At 39.5% G+C, this 13853-nt stretch overlaps 1 protein-coding gene across 1 annotated transcript in view; it reads left to right on the top strand.

Annotated features, from left to right (window-relative positions):
• dner (delta/notch-like EGF repeat containing) overlaps nt 1-12827 on the top strand; it is a 36062-nt gene extending 23235 nt beyond the window's left edge. The window contains exons 6-13 of the mRNA XM_088428234.1: nt 421-574; nt 1875-1988; nt 7275-7508; nt 9105-9227; nt 9880-9993; nt 10565-10696; nt 10802-11048; nt 11807-12827. Of these exons, the coding sequence (XP_088284360.1) occupies nt 421-574; nt 1875-1988; nt 7275-7508; nt 9105-9227; nt 9880-9993; nt 10565-10696; nt 10802-11048; nt 11807-11918 (1230 nt within the window). The 3' untranslated portion in view covers nt 11919-12827. The remainder of the gene's footprint in view (nt 1-420; nt 575-1874; nt 1989-7274; nt 7509-9104; nt 9228-9879; nt 9994-10564; nt 10697-10801; nt 11049-11806) is intronic.
• The last annotated feature ends 1026 nt before the right edge of the window (nt 12828-13853 follow it).

Below are 13853 nucleotides of genomic sequence, written 5' to 3'. Positions count from 1 at the left end.
GTGTGCAAAGCACTGATTGTGCTTTTAGTTCTGGAAACCATGGGTGGTTTTGCAATAGTTGCTAATAGTTCATTATGCTACATAAACTTTTAGAGTTTCAGTTTTCAGAAAATGATCACATGCTGAAAACCTTGGGGGGCTTGAGACATTTTAAACTGACGCCAGGAGGGCGGGTGGTGGGGAGCGAGGGGTTGACCAACTCCGTGATAGAATACATCTATTTTCACCAATAGGGATAACAATTTTAGCATATGCTGCATGAAAGAATTCCTTCTTTAAAACGAGCTGGATTTTAACAATATCAAGAAATATGCTGTAAATGACAATAGTTCTTGATCATTGTGGCAAAAAGATGGCAAAGACAAAAGGGAATGAATGCATGTGGTCTTTTAATTTCCCTGGGATGTATTGTGTTTGCAGAGCGCCTTTTTTTGCGAGTGTGATGACAGTTACACGGGAATCTTCTGTGAGGAATTTGATGCCTGTCATCACCGCCCTTGTCGTAACAATGCCACTTGCACTGATGTTAGGCAGGGTGGCGAAGGACACAACTTCACGTGTACTTGTCAACCAGGTATGTGTGTGTGTGTGTGTGTGTGTGTGTGTGTCTCCATTTTAGACGGTGGCCTACTAATTTGTATATTAAAACATCTTTATGGTCAAATGAGAGACCTGTATTAAATGAAAAACTGACGAGAACTACATTAGCTTCTGAAGCATTGACGAACGTAAAGCAGAGCCGTCAAACTAATTTTTATCATGGGCCACATTGTAGTTGTAAACTGAGTTTTGAGTTTCTGTCAGAGGGCCAAAATGACTGTCAGTCAACTACATTTTAAGTGTGTTTGTCACACACTTAGCTATTTTTGAAAGCACAGGCTGGTAAAACTGTTCAAAAGAGAGATTGAGAAGGTTTTTTTTCCCTAATATTTTAAAAGTTGGTATTTTAGCCAGAAATCAAATGTCAAATTAGCATTTCTCGGGCCACATAAAATGATGTGGCGGGCCAGATCTGGCCCCCTGGCCTTGATTTTGACACCTGTGACATAAATGGCTATTTCAGAAATTGTCAGGAAAAAAAAAAATCTGTGAATCTGCGAATCCACAACTGTACACAATTGTATACAAAATTATTTTTCAGTATTCAAAACTTGTTTCCTCCATAACTGTGCCACTCTCCCCCTAAACAAAACATTTTGTGGTCACCAGTTGCTCATCATGAGTTATAGTCCCAAATGACAAACTCAGAGACATAAGTGTTTTGCAAATGCATTAAATTCATCTTGAAATTCACCACGCAAGCAATTTAAGTATCAGAAAAAAACTCTTATAAATCTAAACAGAATTAGTTGGCTCTATGATTACTATTATGTACTGAGTTTGATTTTATTTGTGTGATTCATCTAAATATGTTTTACTTGTAGACATACACTTGAAAAAAATGCTTTTTGAATTTAGTCAATTCTCTTTCGTAAAATGTATGGACGAATAAATTAATCTGGGTCCAAACACAGTTTTTTTATTAGATCAGCACACTGAAAAAAAATGTACTGAATTTACAGTGTACAGTCTATTTTAACAAATGTATCAGGATTCAGATGATTATTTTGTTCAACTAATTTAATCAAAAATCGATTAAGATTTATTACAATTTTTTCAGTTTATTGATCTCAAAACATTGATGATTGCCCCATTACAATCATTGCTCTCATATAAGTGATCAGTACCAAAATCATGCTAAAAAATATCAAAGCGTCATGAATCAGTATTTGCCAGGTGTTGATTCTATAGTAGTTCATGAGTGTAATAGACAAGTATCTTTTCGAGGCTTGCTGTAAATTATTGAGCTGACTCTCTTCTGCGGCTTCTATTAGGTTATGAAGGGGAGCGCTGCCAATTGCTGGTAAACCACTGCCTGTCTCAGCCCTGTGAGAATGGAGGCACCTGCTCCAGCAGCCTGGCTGGGCCCAGGTGCTTCTGTCCTGAAGGTAAATTGTGCTTTTCACACATGTCATGTTAGCCACAAAAAATGGGGGAAGAGCAATCACTGATTAGATAGGACTTGGGCTTTGGAACTGCAGGGCCCCATTTTGAGTCCCACTGCAAAAATAATAATATGTTTGAGGGAACAGGGGGTACTCTTGTCGAAAAGCCTTTTCATACATGGCAAATTTTAACATCTTCGGCTTTTTTTCAATTGTGTGACACTGCACACGTGTAAAATAATGTGCTCCACAAATAGGAACATGCAATGCAGTACCAACCCTGACCAGTAAGAGGCTACTTGTTGCCACAAGGCATCAAAAATCAAATGTACATACAATGAGCAGAAATATTAGTAGTTGAGGAAGAAATACAATTTGAACTAATTCTCCGCGTCTGTTATACTGTATACACAATCACACACACGCACGCACGCACGCACGCACACACACACACACACACACACACACACACACACACACGCACGCACGCACACACACACACACACACATATATATATATATATACAGTCGGCCCCCGGCTTACGAGCACCCTGATTTACGAACATTTCGCCTTACGAGCGTGGCCTTACGAGCGTGGATCAGGGAGATTTTTCGCCTTACGAGCATTCCGAATAATCCAGCCATTGAATTTGTTGTAATGTTCTCATTTAACTGCGTCAACAAAATTAACAGTTGCGACATCGTGAACGCTATTGGTCTTACAACGTCACACTGACTGTCTCACTCACGGTGTCTAAATATAATTACCATTTAAGTGTAGTGGTTGTACAGCTAAAGAGAAAAACAGCCGACATGAAATTAAATGTGCCGATTGCAGGACAAAGAATTGTCATTGGTTTAAATGTGTGTTTTTTTTTAAATTAATTGTCAATACATTCCAACCGTTTAAAAAAAAAGTGCGAATAAATATCAGCCAGTCAAGGAGACGCCAATATGCTATTGGTCGATTAAGGTCACCCGGTCTCACTCACGGAGATGCTATTGGCCGGCGTCACACGTCAATCACAGAAATGCCGATATGCTATTGGCCGAACGCCTTTATCTAGCTTGATGGGACAGGATGGAAGGAAGTAGAGAAAATGTGTGAAAAACGGAATGTTTTGAAGACTTTGCAAACTTTATCTGTTAGACATAGCTTCTAAAATTACTAGCAGCGGTAAAGGAAGAAATAAGAGGATGATGTTTTAGTATCTCCGTGATTTGCACCCTGACTGAAAGAGTTACTGTAACACTGTAAGACCAATAGCCTATTTGCTTTGCCGTGTTGGCATTGAGCGTTAATCTCTGGATCCTTTTACGGGTGGAAATTCAGTGCTGTTTAATGGTTGTTCTACATAACTGCATGTCATGTTAGACAGCAACCTCCCGACATGCTTTGGGACAGCGCCCTTGTTGTAATACTGTGAGTTGAAACCAAGAGTGAACTAATATTCGAATAAGCTATAAGTATGGTGCCTAGTTAAGACAACACACACACCCTCCCCTCCGCCTCCACCCAGCTCAATTCACGTCGGGAAAAACAGCTGACATGAAATTAAGTGTGCCGATTGCAGGACAAAGAATCGTCACAGGTTTAAATGTGTTTTAATCAATTAGATGTCAATACATTCCAACCGTTTAAAAAAACGTGCCAATAAGTATCAGTCAGTATCAGTCAGACGCCAATATGCTATTGGTCGATTAAGGTCACCTGGTCTCACTCACGGAGATGCTATTGGCCGGCATCACACGTCAATCACAGAAGTGCCGATATGCTATTGGCCGAACGCCTTTATCTAGCTTGATGGCACAGCTGGTTGGGATGGAAGGAAGTAGAGAAAACCCTGACTGAAAAAGTTACTGTGACACTGTAAGACCAATAGCATGTCTGGTTCATAGTATTGACTTCTGCTTATCTCAGCTCAAGTCACATCTTATTAAAGGTAAAGGTCGTTATTCCTTTGTATTTATTATTTAATGAAACTGTACAGTAGATTATGTGACTCAATAATAATATATGTATACAGCGTGATGTTCTTACCTAAGGCTTCTGCGCGCGTTGCACGCATTCACGAATTAACATGGATTTGGATTGCCCGCTATACGAGCAATCCGAGATACGAGCGTAGCCGCTGAACGGATTAAGTTCGTAACCCGGGGGCCCACTGTATATATATATATATATATATATATATATATATATATATATATATATATATATATATATCTATATATATATCTCGATATATCGATATATAGATATATATATTTTTTTTCCAAAGATGCTCTGCTGTTTGTACCCTGACTGCACTGCATATTATTGCCTCTGAGTTGAAACTTCCTTCCTCCATATCCTAATTAGGTTTCATACCCTTAATGACCTGCATCAGACTCTCAGAGGAAATAACCTCAAAACTGCTGCTGAAACAGCAGTTCTCAAGAATGCATTGTGATGTGATTAAAAGGCTCCAGTCAAGAGTAAGATGCAAGCATTCGAATACGTAATAAGACGTGAAATGACAGCAGGGTTGGTAATTCAAAACTGTTTCATTGCAACCTCCTGTTGTTTTAGTACGCTTTATTGCCCTTCACCACCAACCCCGAGCTGCTGGAAAAAAAAAAAAAAAACACAGTCAGAGCGAAAAATGATTAATTCATGTCGCTGCTGCTTTGAGAAAGACGGCAGCACCTATTTCCTGCAAAGGAAAAACGCATCTTTATCTTTGAAAGTTAAAATGCATTGTGCTGAAAGACTTACTTTAGCTGTGCACTTTTGTTTTCTTCAATTAGGTGGCTGCAAAAGAAATGTTTTCCAACCTTTAGTGAGGCAAGGCACACAATACATTATATGCTAAAATGTTGCTGGTTTGCTGTTGCCTAATTCCTCTGACTTCAGGCAAGAGACAAGTGGAGACCCTGAACTCGTCGCCAGTCAGTTGAAGAAAAAACAAAAAGTCTCACCAGGAAATTAACTGATTCAATGATGAAATCTCAATTTAATAACAAAGTGACCTAATATGACGTCTTGGCTTCTTTTATTTCAACTCAAGTTATAGAAATTAAATGACTAAATTCTACCTTCTGCCATCCAGTTGAAGAGCCTTGAATTGTTGTGTCTGTCCCCATGCATCAGTGCCACAAGATGAAGACAGGTGGATTATTTGGCATAGCTAAAATATAATTTCTGGGCCATTTTAGTGAAATGGCTACTTTCCTGGTGTGCATGTCTTTTCAAAGCACACAAATGCGCTGCAGCACAATGGTTGGGGGATCAACTATGGTTAACTGTAAACCACATTCATTCAATATTCATAACATACAACATTGCATACTTAACAATCAATGTATTCATTTACTGATGTGGCTTACTTGTATCCATTAAAGAAACTTGGACCATAACATCTACTGCTATACTTTTATGATGCAAAGCTTAATTGATAAATGAATTAATATCTTTTGATGACCAATTCATTGTTTGAAAATCTAATATTGTCCAAATTTTCTGTAATAGTCATCCAAAAAAACCCACTTTGCATACAATATATACTGTGCCAAGTTTGTTGGTCTTTATCTTTGACTGACTCATTTTCTAAGTGCATCTTTTGCCTCGTATCCTATACTGTATATAGTGTACTGCATTTATACAACACTTGTAGTTTAAGTCAAAGTGAATATAATACATGGCAATACTGTTCATCGGAGCTTGTATTTTAAATAATGCATTTAAATACGTTACAGCTTTTCAACATAGCTCCACTTTCCTCTATCACATACGGTAGGCCAGAAGACAAAATGTGTGTCGCTGTGACGATGATGCCTCCAGTCAGAACCAGCAGGGCGGGGGAGAGAACGGGCCAGCTATATTTAAACTGTTAACTTCCTTTAATGTAGGCCGGTTCGATTGCCAGCAGCACAAAGACACACAATGTTCTGTGCTCTTGTCACGGTGCACTTTTCCGCTGAAATGCAACCTATGGATGAAGTAAGACATACATAGAATGGAGGTGATCTCAAGGTGATGAGAAAATAGCTCACCTGGAACAAAGAAGGCAAAGATAAAAGCAAGGGAGGAAACAGCTTGGTTCAAGAGCTTGTACGAATGTGCGTGTGTGTGTGTGTGTGTGTGTGTGTGTGTGTGTGGAGGGGTGCTGCGAGAAAAGAGCTGGGACAATGGTTTGCGAGGGTGACAGGCAGAGTAAAGTGCAAGTACGGGGCTCACACAAATTAAGAAGTTTCATTTGGATGCTGCAAATTTTTCTTGCCCTTGTTTTGGTTGATTTACAGGAAATGACAGACTTTTTAGATCAATAGATGCATGAAAGAGGAGTTGCATCATTAGCGCAATGAAATCTACCCTGCGGAGATGCCACGATTGGGATTTACTGTGTTCTTCATCGTAAATCAGAAAACTTCTTGTATCACATTGCTCGGACTTGTCACACACTATCTGAGACTGGGGAATATTGATTGTGCAGGCTATAGAAAATGGTTGGATAGATGGATGTTGCTCTGATCATACCTCACTGTAATAATTTGACATGGAGTTGATGACTGAGATGGAATTTAATCTGATGTTTCTATAGTAGTGCTTCTTGAACATTTTTTGTGAAGCTCCCCCTAGGAAAGAGTAAACATTTTGTGCCCACTCACTTGCCGCAGTGACAGTAAATAAGATCATTATCGATTAAAAAATGTACAGCTAAAAATGGATCATTTTTAACGTAAACAAAAGAAAAAGAGCAATACAAATAAACTACCAACAAATTTGAACTTTTTAGACTAAATGTTCACTTTACAGCTTGTTTCTTAATATTTCATACTACAAATTTTGGTCTCATAGACCCATGCCTTTTAGCTGTATCATTATATAAAATTATTTTCTGGGCAATTTATGTTGAACATATACAGTATTACTTTTTTGAAAAAAAAAAAAAAGGAAAAAAGACATAAAAGCTACTAAATCATGAGATGTGTTGAGAACATTTTAGAAAGATTGGGGTTTTTCTAAAATAGGGTATTCCAGGTATCGGCAGTGTTGCTGATACCTGGAAAGCTCTAATTAAGGGCATTTATAATATGTACCAAAGTGTTTTTTTGCTCAAACTACAAAAAAATGTATACATATAAAAGCAGTGAAAACATCTTTGGGACTGTTTAAATTGAAACCTTTTTAACAAATACATATTTGTTTTGCCCGTCATTTATGTAAGATGGCACATAATTACTCGCAGTAAAAAAAGACATACTTTTGCCTATGTCCCTCTTTGTATCTCTACCTTTTAAATGCAGGATATCAGGGCGCCACTTGTGAGCAAAAAGTGGATCCATGTGCTTCTCGACCATGCCACAACAACGGAACCTGCTTCCCTCAGGGTCCCAGCCTTCTGGGCTTTGGCTGTCGCTGCGCATCAGGTTTCACCGGTCCCACGTGTGCCCAGTTGGTGGATTTCTGTGCTTTGAACCCCTGTGCCCATGGAGTGTGTCGCAGCGCCGGCAACAGCTACAGGTGTCTTTGCGTCCCAGGTGAGATGCATGTCACATTCACTATTTTAAGCAACTCAAGTCAAGTCACGTAGTACTTGAGTCCCTCAGTGCTGAGGGCAAGTTGGGGAGTATATGGATGGATTCATAGCGTAGACATGCCTCCTCAACAATTTGGAAAAAGTTATTAAAGTTATCAGTTATTAAATCTAGCAACAACAACAAAAAAATCAGGCTTACACTGTGTATGCAATATTTCAAATTCTTCACCCTAGCCTATCACATTTCAGCTTTTCATTCTTTCGACGTTCTTCCTCATTACATTGCAGCCATATTGTGTGTTTGTTGATGGTAATTCATTAAACATTACTTGCAGTTTTTTTTTCTTTTGGTTTAGCAAAATGATGATTATAACAATCAAATCTAGTGTGGTGATAAAAGTGGAGATTTGAAATGTGACATCGTAGTGAATAATAAGCATGGCAACACACACATGCACAACTACACACATCTGAGAACCATAGTGAACGAATGGGTCTGTGGTTGTGAGAAAGCTATTGTGGACATGAATATGTGGAAGGAGCCATCCTCCACCTTCCTGTAATCTATCAGGTAATGACACGCAGCCCTTAAGCTTCCCCAGTCAATTGACATTTCACGTTCAAGTTCGAGAGATTTATAGTCATATGTATAGTTGTACCATACAATGAAATTCTTATTCTGTTCACTTCCCTGAGCAGCAGATTACATTCCATAATTGAGCAATAAATACATTTCCAATAAATAACAATAAACAACAAACAAAGACTATGGTGATAATAACTGTAGTGCAGAGTATCACGTAGCAAAAAAAAAAAAAAATATAGCAAGATATTGTTTATGCGTCAGTAGGAGACGGATTAGTTTGTGAGGGATTTGTTGAGAATCCAGACGGCTTGTGGGTAGAAGTCTGCAGTCTGCAGTCCTGACCCTCAGGCTCCTGTAGCGTCTGCCTGATGGCAGCATTTCAAACAGGTCATTTTGTGAGTGTGGCCCGTACTGTACTTGATGATGTCGCGTGTTCTCCGCAGAATCCTGGTGTGGTAAATGTCCTGCAGTGAGGGTAAGGCTGCTCCACAGATACGCTGTGAGGTCTTGATCACACGCTGGAGAGCCTTCCTGTCTTGTGCCGTGCAGTTGCCGTACCAGACTGTGATGGAGGTGGAGAGGACACTTTGGATTGTGTATCTGTAGATGTTGTCAAGAGTCTTTGCTGACCTGCCAAATTTCTTCAGTCTCCTCAGAAAGTACAGTCTCTGTTGGGATTTCACTGGCATTTTACTGAAATTACTCAAGAGGCTATAACTGGAGTCCTCAATTTACCTCCATCACAAAAAATAGGTTTGCTACCATCTGGGTGGCTTTACACAAACCTCCAGTGGTTGCCAAATGAAATGAACATGGATTGAAAGAAATTGTACTGGTTGGGTCTGCTTGACCTTTGAAAAGTATTATAGTACTTTATTCCACACTGTCAACATGACATCAGACTATTTGGACATTGTTTCTATTATATTGAGAAAGTTTAGAAACCCATCAAACAAATATGTAAACAAAAACAGACGATGATTATGCTTTTGTATTTTGTATCCTATTAAGGCTACCATGGCTTGTACTGTGAGGAAGAGTACAATGAGTGTCTGTCCGCACCCTGCCAGAACTACGCCACCTGCCGTGACCTCATTAATGCCTACGAGTGTGTTTGCACACCACAGTTTGAAGGTATGCTTTTACCAGAGGTGGGCATATTTTTGCTATTCCGACAGTAGCCAGTCATCAGTGCCCTGTCACCTTCTGTCATTGTCGGTCCGCCATTTTTTTTCACTCTGAAAATTGTAATAGTTGGTCTGTCAGACAACTGCTTGGCAACCAATTCCTTTAAGAATATCATATTTAAAAAGCACACAACAATCTATTAACACTGAATTCTTAATTTTACTTTACACTTTAGCTCTGTACAATAATCCACTGAGCAAGATTGTGTACACTACACATTTTGGTTAATGACCACCTTGCATGAGAATACTTCAAGTTCAGAACCCTGTTGTTTGTTTTGTTACGAAAGGATGACCTCAAACTGACATAGCCTACCTTGTGCCCATCAGTGTGTAGATGCCGCATAGTTTGCTCACTATTATGATGGCTTGCTTTATTTTCGGATACATAAACTCTAAATTTATAAAGGTTTGAAGAGCTGAGCAAAACGTATTTTCTTTTGCAAGACAAGTACAATGCTGTGCAAATGTAGTCAATGGTTTCCTCATTAGTGTGAAAGGTTTGGCAACAATAGCCCATAGCTACAAAAAGTGTGCTTAAGCAATTGAAAAAAGCTGTAAAAGTGTCACACTAAGTCTTTATTTGTGTGTTTGTGAAGGCAGACACTGTGAAATTTACAAGGACCCGTGTCTGAAAATGCACTGCCTTAATGGAGGTCACTGCGAGAGTGCAGGACTGAACGCTTCTTGTACCTGCCCGCCTGGATACACAGGTAAGTGCTGCTACTGGTTGGCGCTGTACCATGCAACTGCTCATCCCTAAATGTGGAGCCCCAGACATGGCATGATGCGAAAAATAAATACTGTATTTCTCTGAGTATATGTCAAGTTATTTTTTTCCCTCATTTTCAACCTCCATATTAGGGGGGTCAACTTACAAATGCATAACTCAAAACAGACCAATTTTCTCCACGTATCTGTGTTTGAATAACATTACACTATTAGACCAATAGTGTAAGTATCAATGACAATAAAGCTTAAGACAATTAAATATCAAATCAGTGACATACCCTCTTGGCCATCTTTGTGACTTAATGTGTGAGTTAATGCATTTTTGACTTGACTTTGAGTCACAACAGATTCGTGCCCTAGTTATAATGTTCCTAAGGACCTATTCAAATCTTTAATGGCACCCTGTAAGTAATGGAATGCTCAAGTTTGGTCCATCCGTGTACCTGCTTTTATACTGACTTTGAAGGGATTATTAACGGTAACCTAAATAAAGGTTTCCTTGATAAATTCATCTAAATCTGGAAACAACAGTCTTACTGTCAATCTATCCAGGGGAGCGATGTGAGGTCGACATCGACGAGTGCGAGAGCAACCCCTGTCATCACGGGGGCACTTGTATTGACCAATCACATGGCTACACCTGTCACTGTCACCCTGGGTGGGTGGGGCCTGGCTGTGAGATCCGTAAGTCAGTCTACCCAAATACCCAAATTCAACTATTATTTAACTTAAAAACAAACAAACAAAAAACAATGTATGTTTGTGTTTGTGTGCATGTGTGTGTTCCAGACCTGCAATGGAAGTCGCCACACTCAGAGGAAACTCTGACTAACATGCCCCGCCACTCCCTTTACATCATTATTGGGGCGTTGTGCGTGGCTTTTGTCCTCATGCTCATCATCCTCATTGTGGGCATCTGTCGCATCAGCCGCATCGAATACCAGGGATCCTCACGCCACGCCTACCAGGAGTTCTACAACTGCCGCAGCATCGACAGCGAGTTCAGCAACGCCATCGCTTCCATCCGCCATGCCAGGCCAGTCCTTACACCTTGCCCAACAATGGAGCCAAGCGTTAGAAAACAGCATTAGCTTTGCTGATGTCGTTGCCTCGTTAGTAAGCAATTGTAGACACAAAACGTATTTTGACAAATTTAAAAATTCTTACATTTTTAAAAATATATTAAATTGGTTGCTTTTCTGAGATGAATTCTTTCTCAATTTATTACAAAATAAAATGAAATTAACTTGAAGATATAATTTTTGGATTAAGAACCCAATGTTGTGTCCTTCCTTGATGTTACTATGGCTTCTATCTAGTGCACTAGCAATGCACTATAAACAGTAGCCAGAGGTGATGTAAAAAAAACAAAGACTAAGCTAAACAACAACTGTTAAAAGATAAACGGAATCAGTTCCAAAACACCACAATTATTTCATGGACCACGGAGTCAAAGTCCGCGGACCCCACTTTGAGAACCACTGTTGCAGAGTAGCTTTTATGTAATAGTCAGTTGACCACAAGTGGCAACATGGCTGCCCATGAGATGGATAGTGTAAAAACAGATGGCATTTGCTGCCCATTTCACAGTCTACAAATCCAATATTAATCAGAAGACCGGTCCAATAGATTTGAGATTGCAAAAAGATGAGTAATTTCACAATGACACTAAATCCCACACTTGTTTTTGATGTTCCACTTTCTTTTATGTACACTTCAATCCCGACAAAAACTATGGATGGTCTCCGTGGCAACACTGCTTCTGACGATGCCATTTTTTTTTCTTTCTTGCAGATTCGGCAAGAAATCTCGACCTGCTATGTATGACGCCACTCCCATCAGCTATGAAGACTACAGTCCTGATGACAAACCTTTGGTTACCCTCATTAAAACAAAGGATTTGTAAAATATTGTTGAGCCAATGTACACATACACACAGGCTTATCTAGGAAAAGTCAGTCTGAATGTAAAACGTAAGATAAAAAATCCCAAAACATATAAGCGGTAGTAAAAAAAACAAAAACAACAAAAAAAAAACTATAGAATTTGATACATCTATTTTCCTGTTAATATTCACGCTAAGGCTTTCCTGTAGCATAAGAGCAGCACTGGCAAGTACTTGTACACTGATGAGGGCGGTTACCTTGACTACAAAGTAACGGTCAGCAACTAACTTTTTTCTTTGTCCGTTGTCAGGCCACAAATCTGACTACAGTCAGCTGGATTGTTGCAGGAAAATAAGATATAACTGCATATGCTAAATATTTTTATATCTCAAGTCAATTCTGCTCTAGGTTGCCTTACTCCATGCATGGTAAGATTTGTTGTTCATATCTGTAACATTTAGAGGTCCTTTCATTAGTTGCTATTTTCCCCAGCATTTGTATTTATTACTCTGTCAAGATTGTGCCAAATATTCTTTGTGCTTGGTAGACAAATATATACATGCATATGTATATGAATGTTACAGATTTATGGCATTTTATTTTCGTAAATCTATTGTCTTTGTTCTTGACATGCAAGTTTCTCACTGCTGTATTAATTGTCAAGAAAGTGCATTTGCTAGCTGTGAGCCCAACATCCTGCTGTGCATACGTTAGTGAACTGTAGGGTAGACAGTTGGTATCATTGTAACTGCACACTTAATTCAATGTATTGTACCAGCTTCTGTTATAGAACATGAACACAAACCAAGTATTGATCGTCCTGTATGGTTTCTCTTACTGAAATGACCCGTAGATGTGCATTATACACTTATTACTTCTATTCCTTATGTTAAAAAATGTAGAGATTAAAGTGAATCATATCCGTCAAACCTGATGTCTTGAGTCACTTGCCACATTCAAACAAAGGAAAGATTTGACTTTCATTGAAGCTTTTTGCAAAAGAACTTTTGAGGTTTTATTTTGTGAGGAAAAGGCTACTAGTGTGTGAATGTGAAATTAGCCTTAATCACTTCAAATGTGACGTGAATGTCTATCTGCTCCGTGAGAAGGTCATACGCACCAGACTCAACAGACGGCTGTGGGAAAGACCTTTTATGGAGTGTTAGTAATGTGAACAGACTCAGCGACCTTGGGCCTGATCCAGATGTTCTCCGGGTAAACAGCTCTCAAAACAGACAGATTGTGACGACAGGCATGTCGCACCAGACACCTTCAAACTACTACGTTTCTCCACATAATGCCGCAGCATGTTATTAATAGGTTTGACCTTTGCTTATTATCAGGGGCCCCTGCGAATGGCCTTTGACTTGGCCTCATGTCATTCGGGCCATATTTCAAGACTCAAATGTGGTGTGTGGTCCTGATTTTTGAGTTGCATGTTTGTTCATCCAAAAATGTAGAAAATACACGACGTTTGATAAAGGCCCCAAACTTTCTGTTCTTACCCTCAAGTGTCAGGCATGAAGTCCAAAAATGTTGGGCAGCACTCGTTCAAGTTTGATAAGAATGAGTTGCTGTCGTGTTCAACACAGATTTTAGATTTACATTTTAAAATTTGGCTAGACAAGAAATACGTTTCAACGTGATTGGCTGGCAGCCAGTTCATACCCCCCCACTGACCGAAGACAGCTGGGATAGGCTCCAGCACGCTGAGGATGGATGGACAAATGAATGGATGCCATGTGACAAGGACTCGCAATTTGAATGTTTGTGAATAATTTATTAAAATGATTTCTTGGGTGGAAGCTCGGTGAAGCAGCAGTTAGCACGTCCGCCTCACAGTTCAGGGACCCGAGTTCCAATTTGCCCGGCTCTGGCCTTCCTGTATGGAGTGTGTATGTTCTCCCCAAGCCCTTTTGGGTGCTCTGCGGGCACTTCGGCTTCCTCCCACACTC

The sequence above is a fragment of the Hippichthys cyanospilos genome, chromosome 11 (assembly GCF_059441005.1).
Source record: "Hippichthys cyanospilos isolate Australia breed blue-spotted pipefish chromosome 11, RoL_Hcya_1.0, whole genome shotgun sequence".
Taxonomy (NCBI): Eukaryota; Metazoa; Chordata; class Actinopteri; order Syngnathiformes; family Syngnathidae; genus Hippichthys; species Hippichthys cyanospilos.
The sequence above is the reverse complement of the archived record's forward strand: the minus strand, read 5'-3'. Positions and strand labels throughout refer to the sequence as shown.